The 8,637-nt window shown below is 43.4% G+C and overlaps 2 protein-coding genes across 2 annotated transcripts; one reads left to right on the forward strand and one right to left on the reverse strand.

Annotated features, from left to right (window-relative positions):
• Nucleotides 1–377: 377 nt before the first annotated feature.
• Nucleotides 378–5,748, reverse strand: LOC137779407 (oocyte zinc finger protein XlCOF6-like). The gene is made up of 2 exons (XM_068567108.1): nt 5,086–5,748; nt 378–3,157 (listed from the first exon to the last, which is right to left on the reverse strand). Exons 1-2 carry the CDS (start codon nt 5,147–5,149, stop codon nt 1,224–1,226), a joined length of 1,998 nt encoding a protein of 665 aa, XP_068423209.1. The 5' UTR covers nt 5,150–5,748; the 3' UTR covers nt 378–1,223.
• A 994-nt stretch (nt 5,749–6,742) lies between these two features.
• LOC137779397 (zinc finger and SCAN domain-containing protein 31-like) lies at nt 6,743–8,162 on the forward strand. Its single transcript, XM_068567094.1, has 5 exons — nt 6,743–6,782; nt 6,860–7,069; nt 7,302–7,407; nt 7,519–7,781; nt 7,825–8,162. Exons 1-5 carry the CDS (start codon nt 6,743–6,745, stop codon nt 8,160–8,162), a joined length of 957 nt encoding a protein of 318 aa, XP_068423195.1.
• The last annotated feature ends 475 nt before the right edge of the window (nt 8,163–8,637 follow it).

Raw genomic sequence — 8,637 nt, forward strand, 5'->3', positions numbered from 1 at the left:
TGACCCTTTTGTTCTGGTGACGGCATCAGAACATGAAGACAGACGTTCAAAGCTTCATCTGAAGACCTGAGTCACAGCTTCTGATGACAACACTGGTGAATCCTCCAGTGCCTTCAGACTTTAAAAGGGTCCCTTTTCCTGTTGTGATGAAGACTTTCAAACTGAACTCAAAGCATCGTCCTGTAAAAGTAAGAAGTACAACTACCTCATGCGACCTGAACGACTCGCCAGATGATCTTTGATGCTTTCCTATCACCAACCGAGGAGCGGATTTCCAATGTTCCTCATTATTCTTCCTCTTTACAGACAGAAGATGAATGAGGCGGATCGTGGAAGTCAGATGAAGATCTGAGTTGAACTGAAAAAGATTTCCAGAAAACTTTATGCAAGTTTTAATTCTTAAGGACGGTTTTATACACACATTTTCATCTGGGTGATGTCCAATCAAACAGATCAACTTCAGGTTTTAAAAGAACGAAGCAGATGAAGAAAGTCTGAGATACTAACAAACTCTGAAGAAGGAAGAGTGGTTACAGTGTTGGCGCATACAAAATCATAATAGACAAGAAATGGAAATATGAAGCTATAATAAAGTGTATTAAACTATCAATGAGGGGGTCCAGTCCCAGTGAGACTTGAACCCTAAACCCTCAGGGGTTCACTGAGGTCACCTGGTAAAAGGCCGAGTGCTGTAAATGGTGTAAATGTGAATTTAAAACAAAAAGTTTTTTTTTACTACAGTAATTCTTATTTTAAGATGCAAATATTATAAAATGAGTTTTCTTTATATTAAGAGACAAAGTTTGTACATGTTGCATCCCTCTACATCTGTGTTAGTTATGAATTTGTCTTTGATAGAAACAAACTGGCATCATCAGCAAATGAAATAGCAAGAACAGTCTGGGAGACAGAAACTAATATATTTACATTATTTAGAAAAAGCAGAGGACCGAGGATGGATCCCTGTGGGACGCTTCAAGAGAAGAACCCTTGATTCGTTACAGACTCTTCTATTTATGAAGTATTGACGTCAGAAGTTCAGAACCTTTAAAGCCAGAGGGACTTAATGAGGTTGGACTGCAGTGCTTCTGCAGTCAGGAAATCCATACAAAGGCTCATTGATATTGTTGTTTCTATGTTTCAGTGGAGCTGCTGGCTGGAGGTTCTGCCTCTCGGTCTCAGTCTGATGAAGCGGTGAGAACATTAAGGTACAAAACCTGCGACTAAATGGTTGACTGAGGTTCTCTGGTTTCCTTCCAGTCTTCACTGTCATCAGTCTCAGGTTCAGAAGGATCTTCATCACGATCTGGTTCTGGATCTGAGTTCCTGCCTGGTTCTGGTCCTCCACAGTCCTCTCCATCAGCTTCTGTTTCCATGCGTTCAGTTGAGCTGCTGGCTGCAGGTTCTGCTTCTCGGTTTTCCTCAGTCTGATGGAGCTGTGAGAACCGACGCCCGATACATTTATGTTTTCTGAGCTGATAAAACCAGGTGAACTTTTGGTCACAAACACTGCAGCTGAACCTTTTCTCTTCTGTGTGGATCCTCATGTGTTCGTCCAAGTTGCACTTGCCATTGAATTTTTTACAGCATAAGGAACAGTTGAATGTTCTCTCTCCTGTATGAAGTATCATGTGCTTCTTTAAACTTTCCTGGGAGCCAATTCTTTTCCCACACTCAGAGCATGTGAAAGGTTTCTCTCCCGTGTGGGTTCTCATGTGTTTCTGTAAATTTCCACTCTGTGAAAAAGATTTCTTACAAACTGAGCAGCTGAATGGTTTCTCTCCTGTATGAGATCTCATGTGTATCTTTAGATGAGTCTTTTTCCTAAATATCTTTCCACACTCAGAACAGCTAAAAGGTTTCTCTCTTGCTCTACATCTAGAACCACTGACAGAAACCTCACTATTCAGAGAGTTTAAACCTGATTGAGGTTCTCTGGACTCCTTCCAATCATCACTGTTATCAGTATCAGGTTCAGAAGAGTCTCCATTCTTGTCATCAGAATCTGGTTCTGAGTTCCTGTCTGCTTCTGAGTTCTTGTCTGGTTCTGGTCCTCCAAAGTCTTCTCCATCAGCTTCTGTTTCCATGCGTTCAGTTGAGCTGCTGGCTGCAGGTTCTGCTTCTCGGTTCTGAGTCTGATGAAGCCTTGAGAAACGACGACCAACACATCGATGGTCTTTGAGCTGTTTACACCAAGTGAACCTTTGGTCACAAACGCTGCATCTGTAGATTTTGTGGACTTCCATATGTTTAGTCAGATATCTCCTCCATGCAAACTCTTCACCACAAATTGTGCAATTAAACCGCATTTGCATCGTGTGGATCCTCATGTGTTGAACTAGAGTTTCGCTGCAACCGCAGTCTGAGTTACACACTGAGCAGCGAAATGGTTTCTCCCCGGAGTGAAGTGTCATGTGAGAATGTAAGCTTTCCTGTTTGTTAAATATTTGACCACAAAACAAGCAGCGGAATGGTTTCTCCCCTGTGGGAGGGCTCTGGTGTGTCAGCAGAGTGAGACGGTCTTCAGGTCTTTCCTGAGACTCAGAGGAGCTGAAAGGTTTCATGTCAGTGTTACTTCCTGTGTCTCTGACAGAAACCTTCTCACTTTTCAGATGCTTTGGACCTGATGGAGGTTGATCCCCATCAACTCTGCCACCAGTCTTGGGTTCAGCTTCAGCCTCGTCATCAGAGCAGCCAAATGGTTTCTCACTGCCAATAAATCCATCTTTTACAGAGACCTTTTTATTTCTCTGGTAAGTGAACCCTGACTGATGTTTCCTGGTCTCTCTCCAAAACTGAACGTCAACACTGTCGTCAGGTTCAGAATACGGTTCAGTCTTGACATCGGGATCTCGGTCCTCCTGTTCCTCTTTAATGGGTGGGGGCTCTGGGTCCTCCTGTTCCTCTTTAATGTGTGGGAGCTCTGGGTCCTCCTGTTCCTCTTTAATGTGTGGGGGCTCTGGGTCCTCCTGTTCCTCTTTAATGTGTTGGGTCTCTGGGTCCTCCTGTTCCTCTTTAATGTGTGGGGGCTCTGGGTCCTCATGGTCCACCTGTTCCTCTTTAATGTGTGGGGGCTCTGGGTCCTCCTGGTCCAGACTGGAGATCCAGTCCTGCTGCTGAAGCTTTTCTTCTTTAACCTCCACAAGCTGCTGAACGTCTGCAGGAAACAAGAAACGCACGTTAAAGAAAACCAGGAATATATGTTAAAGTCAAATTTGAAATAGACCAAGATCCATTTAAACCTGTGAGGAGAGAAAGACTCTAGATAAGAAGTAGAGTTAGTATTGAGCATTGAAGAGACATGAATTCATCCGGAAGAAGAGAGGAGCTTAGTGTATCCTAAGATGTCCCCCAGCAGTCTAGGTCTAGAGCAGCTTATCTAGGGTGCTGGACCAGGACTAACCTGAGCCAGTCCTAACTATAGACCTGAACCAGCCCTAACTATAGACCTGAACCAGCCCTAACTATAGACCTGAACCAGCCCTAACTATAGACCTGAACCAGCCCTAACTATAGACCTGAACCAGCCCTAACTATAGACCTGAACCAGCCCTAACTATAGACCTGAACCAGCCCTAACTATAGACCTGAACCAGTCCTAACTATAGACCTGAACCAGTCCTTGTTAGGGGTGGGAGTAAGAAGTTGGACCCAAATGACAAAGCAACAGTTCAAAAGTTGAATCTATGAACAGAAAGTCAGGTCAGGCTTCACACAGGCTGAGGAACAAAGAAAAAGACCTCAGCATGGAGGAGGATGTTAACGAGCAACAGAAGAGGTTGCGTCCCCCTGTCCTATGCATTACATTACATTTAGCTGACCTTTCATCCAAAGCGACTTACAATAAGCGCATTAGAGCTGGAGAACAGACCGAGATCTCACCACTGAACTCCACAGCTCAAGTCCTTTTTCCTGCCGGGTCAGAACCGAGCAGAACCAGACTCAGAACCACCTCCTCCACAGAAGAAGTTGGACACAGAGGAGCTTTCTGCGAGACTTAAGGGATCAAGGTTCTTTACCACCAGAGCAGAACCCTCATGGGCCCCGCTGGGAACCTCGTGAGGAGGTTCTCCGCTCCTTCCCCCCCAACAACGTGGAAATTCGCACCTTTTTAAAAAAAGACTTGAATGTTGCATTGTTTCACGGACACAAATGTAAACCTTCATGTTCTTTTGAAAGTGGATTCAACAGAACCCTGCTGGTTCTGTTGCTGGTTCTGTTGCTGGTTCTGATGCTGGTTTTCGCATCGTGTTCATTTTATTCATTTTCACATTGGACATTTTAGTGTAGTTGTCTTCATGTGAAGCTACAAGTGGTTTCAAGTTATATATAATAGTACCAGTAGTAGTGTTAGTAGTATTATTACTATCAGTAGTAGTATTATTAGTATCAGTAGTAGTGTTAGTAGTATTATTAGTATCAGTAGTAGTGTTAGTAGTATTATTAGTAGCAGTATTAATAGTTGCAGTAGTAGTATTAGTAGTATTAATAGTCGCAGTAGTAGTATTAATAGTTGCAGTAGAAGCCCCAGTAATCAGTGATAGTATTATAAGTAATAGTAGTATTTTAAGTCGTATAGTAGTGTTAGCAGTAGAGAAAGAACATTTGATATGTTTCTGTAAAACAGCGCCCCTCCGGCCCATCGGTCGCCGTTCAGGTGGAAAGGTGTACTGCGTGCTGAGACAGAAACTATAAACAATAACCTAAAAAATAAAAATGATTGCAATTCTGAGAGTCTATGATAAAAACGATGCTAAAACCAAGAAAATACCACAGTACATGTATTCACTGTGTTATTAGTACTTCAACTAAAGTAAAGTACATCCTCTTGTTTATGCAGTAAAAGTATAAAGCAGAGAATATGAATATAATGCAGTGCTGTCGTTGAGTAAATGTAGCAAGTAGGCAAATGCTAACAGCTGGAGCTAGCGCTAGCTTAGCTGGAGCTAACTGCCAGCTGCTAACAGCAAGAGCTCGCACCGTTAGCGTAGCAGCAGCTAGCAGCTGACAACTGCTTAGCAGCAGCTAGCGGTAGCTTAGCAGCACAGGAGCAGGACATGTCTCCGGCGGCAGAAGGAAACCAACCTGCTTCTCTCCGCAGCTCCATGGCGGCCTTTAAAACCACATCCAGCTCTTTGCTCCTGTTCATATCCGGATGTCTCCAAACGTCCAGTCGGAGGTCCGCGAGCCGCAGCTAGAGCCGCCGTTTGGATGCATGTTGGACATCCTGACATGTGGACATTTCCCACTGATGGAGGCCCAGAAGACTAAAGGAAAGTACACCGTGTTTGTGTCCTTCTTTCCACTCAGCGGAGCCGCTCACTGTGCGACCCGGAAACACTCACACCACTTCCGCTCCTCGGGCCTTCACAATAAAAGAAATCAGCGCTGGACTGTACAAGTGCATTTACTCAAGTAGTGTATTTAAAAGACATTTCTAAGTACTTTACTTCAGCAGTACCACGTGTAGCCACGTTATACTTGTTTAACTAACAACAACAACGTCTTCTCTGTTTGTGTCGGCGTCACTTTGTATTTTATCTTTGTTGTTGTAATTTACTTTTTCTATTTTAGTTCATTGATCGTGTTTTAACTGTATTTACTTTACTCTGAATGCTCCTGTATCTATTTCACAACGCGTCATTAGTACTTATCTTACACTTCAACTGTTATCGTTTTGTTCAGGTTCATAGTTTTATTTTTATTCTATATTTTTGCTTTTCTTCTGTTATAATCTTTGTTCAAACTCTGACACAAGAACTTCCTTCTAGATGAAATAATTACATTTAGATCTCATCTTACTCATGTTGTACTTTTACTTCATGACAGTTACTGAATAACTTTGGTTACTTTTCATTCATTAATACAATATAATCATATATTATATCTAGCAAGGAAACTATAAATAAATATCAGATTTAAAAATACTTGATTGATCAAAAAGGTGAATTTGTTATGTTAGTTAATCAAATATGAATACAAATATAGACAGACACATTATAAGACAATATAAATAAGTATGTATAAAAATTGTAATTACACTACAATATACACCGTGTTTGTGTCCTTCTTTCCACTCAGCGGAGCCGCTCACTGTGCGACCCGGAAACACTCACACCACTTCCGCTCCTCGGGCCTTCACAATAAAAGAAATCAGCGATGGACTGTACAAGTGCATTTACTCAGCAGTGTATTTAAAAGGCTCAACATCGGGCCGCGTTCCCGCGCTGGAGAGCCCTGCGCGCGGCCCAGCTGGTCTGCAGCTGACTCCGAGCTGGAGCTGCTGCTGGAGGTGTGAGTGCTACTGGTGCTACTGGTCTTACTGATCTTACTGGTCCCACTCTGGTGCTACTGGTGCTATACTACCGTGTCGTGCAATAGTACTTGATATGTGCAATAGTACTAAAAAAGTACTATTGTACATATCAAGTACATGGCAATATAAGTACATGGTAATATAAGTACTATAATGCAACGCTTTGTTTTTGTTTAGTTTTCTGTTGAACGTCTTTTTTTAAACGTCTTTTTCGTCTCGTTCGGCCTGTTTTGTGGTATTGAAATCAGGATGAGCTCCTCAGGGCAAGCTGCTCACGGTTCAACATTCACATGACCCGTATGAACTGAATAAAGCGTCTTTGGGTTTTGATAAAAGCGGTATTTAAGATTGGAGTGTATTATGAGCTGCTCACGCAGACCCTCTGGTCCCACTGCAGCTATGAAAAGGGTCCGTGGGCGAGTCCTCATGGGGGCGCGAGGCCTCCTGTGGTTCCAGAGTCCAGTCGGTAAGAACCGAGATGTTCTCCGCCAGTGGAACTTCTTGTATTCCCTCCTCTCAAGCTCGGGGTGTTTGTGTTCTTAGTTTCCACGACGAGGAGGCGGTTGCTCGACGAGGACCGAGTCAACGCTCTGGAGAACTGCGTGAAAGTACCCACGACTCCGCTTCGGCCTCACAGCGTCTTCCTGGGCAAACCGTCTGTGTGTCGCAGGGTCGAGTGGTCGTCCTCCGAGTCCGACGGCTCCTCTGGAGAAGCAGAGGCAGACGACCCCCGGAGGCCACCCACTGGAACAGGTGTGCTAACGTATCATGAATCATGATCATGACGTAGCAATTTAATGATCAACTGGATAACTTCCACTTTGTCCACAAGCTGCTGTAGGAAAGCACTGTGATCATCATGGTGGTCCCCAAAGCACAGGTACTTGGACTGAAGAGGATCTCTTGTCTCGACTCGTTAATTAATAAATGTTCTGAAGCTCATTGAATAGTTTGTGGGTTTACTTCAACATCGTCTGTGTTTCAGTTTTACCTTCAGATGTACGAAAAATGATCGTTGTTGAAGAAGAGGTTCCCCCAAAGCAGGCACAGTGGAGCTCCGGTCTGGACCAGGAGGACTCAGAGCCCCCACACATTAAAGAAAATCAGGAGGACCCAGAGGACCCACACATTAAAGAGGAACAGGAGGACCAAGAATCCCCACACATTTAAGAAAATCAGGAGGACCCAGAGCCCCCACACATTAAAGAGGACCAGAAGAGACTCTGGATCAGTCAGCAGGGAGAGCAGCTTCAAGGGCTGAAGGAGGCTGGTATCAAGTTCTCATTCACTCCTGTGAAGAGTGAAGATGATGAAGAGGAAGCTCAGTCCTCACAGCTTCGTCAAAAACTAACTGAACAGATGGAAACTGAAGATGATGGAGAGGACTGTGGAGGACCAGAACCAGACAGGAACTCAGATCTTGATGAGGAGAATGGAGACTCTTCTGAGACTGAGACTCTTGACAGTAATGATGATGATGCTGACTGAAAGAGTCTAGAGAACCTCAGGGTTAAACTCTCTGATTAATGAGGAAGTTTCTGTCAGTGAGTCCAGATATTGTGCTGTCGAGAAACCATTTAGCTGTTCTCAATGTGGGAAAAGATTTGGTCTCAAGGGAAATCTGAAAACACACTTGAGGTGTCACACCGGAGAGAAACCATTCAGCTGCTCCGTCTGCAAGAAATCTTTCACACAGAGTGGAAGTTTACAGAGACACATGAGAATCCACACTGGAGAAAAACCGTTCGGCTGCTCTTTCTGTGGGAAAAGTTTTACACGACCAGGAAGTCTGAGCCACCACATGGCGGTCCACACGAGAGAAAAGATAAAAGCACAATGTTTGTAACACAAGACTTTAGTAAACCCGTCTGAAGAGAACAAAGAGGAAGAACCTCATGGAGAAGACTGTCATATGTTTTTATATTTCAGAAATCATTTAAATATTTTGTATATTTTCATAAATCTATGAAATATTAAACTAATCCCAAAAGAATATAATGAATGATTATAATGTTTGTACATGCTCTAAACACAAACACCAAAGTTATGAATGACCAAATATGAATATGAATATCTCGCAAAAAGTCTGACCATGTGGCAGCTTTGTGGCTCGTGCTGTTTAGCGTAATGCTTCAGAGACGGAACAGCTTTCTATTTAGAACACAACCTGCAGATTCACGAGCTATCCTTCAATGTCTTCTTCAACGAAGCATCAGCAACGATAACCTAACAGCCACCCACCACCAAAAGCTACTCAGAGAAATATGACTTACTCTGGCTGTATCCGTATTGCTAACTATGCTAACTGGTGACTAGCTCCC

Source organism: Clinocottus analis, unplaced genomic scaffold (assembly GCF_023055335.1).
Source record: "Clinocottus analis isolate CAN_PGR_092001 unplaced genomic scaffold, fCliAna1.0.p SCAF_77, whole genome shotgun sequence".
In the NCBI taxonomy this organism is placed as follows: Eukaryota; Metazoa; Chordata; class Actinopteri; order Perciformes; family Cottidae; genus Clinocottus; species Clinocottus analis.

Coding starts and splice junctions, on each gene's coding strand:
- LOC137779407 (XM_068567108.1), bottom strand. CDS start 5,149: ATGAACAGGAGCAAAGAGCTGGATGTGGTTTTAAAGGCCGCCATGGAG. Junction 3,158..5,085: donor GGAGCTGCGGAGAGAAGCAG/GTTGGTTTCCTT, acceptor TGTTTCCTGCAG/ACGTTCAGCAGCTTGTGGAG.
- LOC137779397 (XM_068567094.1), top strand. CDS start 6,743: ATGGGGGCGCGAGGCCTCCTGTGGTTCCAGAGTCCAGTCG. Junction 7,070..7,301: donor GAGGCCACCCACTGGAACAG/GTGTGCTAACGT, acceptor TCTGTGTTTCAG/TTTTACCTTCAGATGTACGA. Junction 7,408..7,518: donor GAGGACTCAGAGCCCCCACA/CATTAAAGAAAA, acceptor GCCCCCACACAT/TAAAGAGGACCAGAAGAGAC.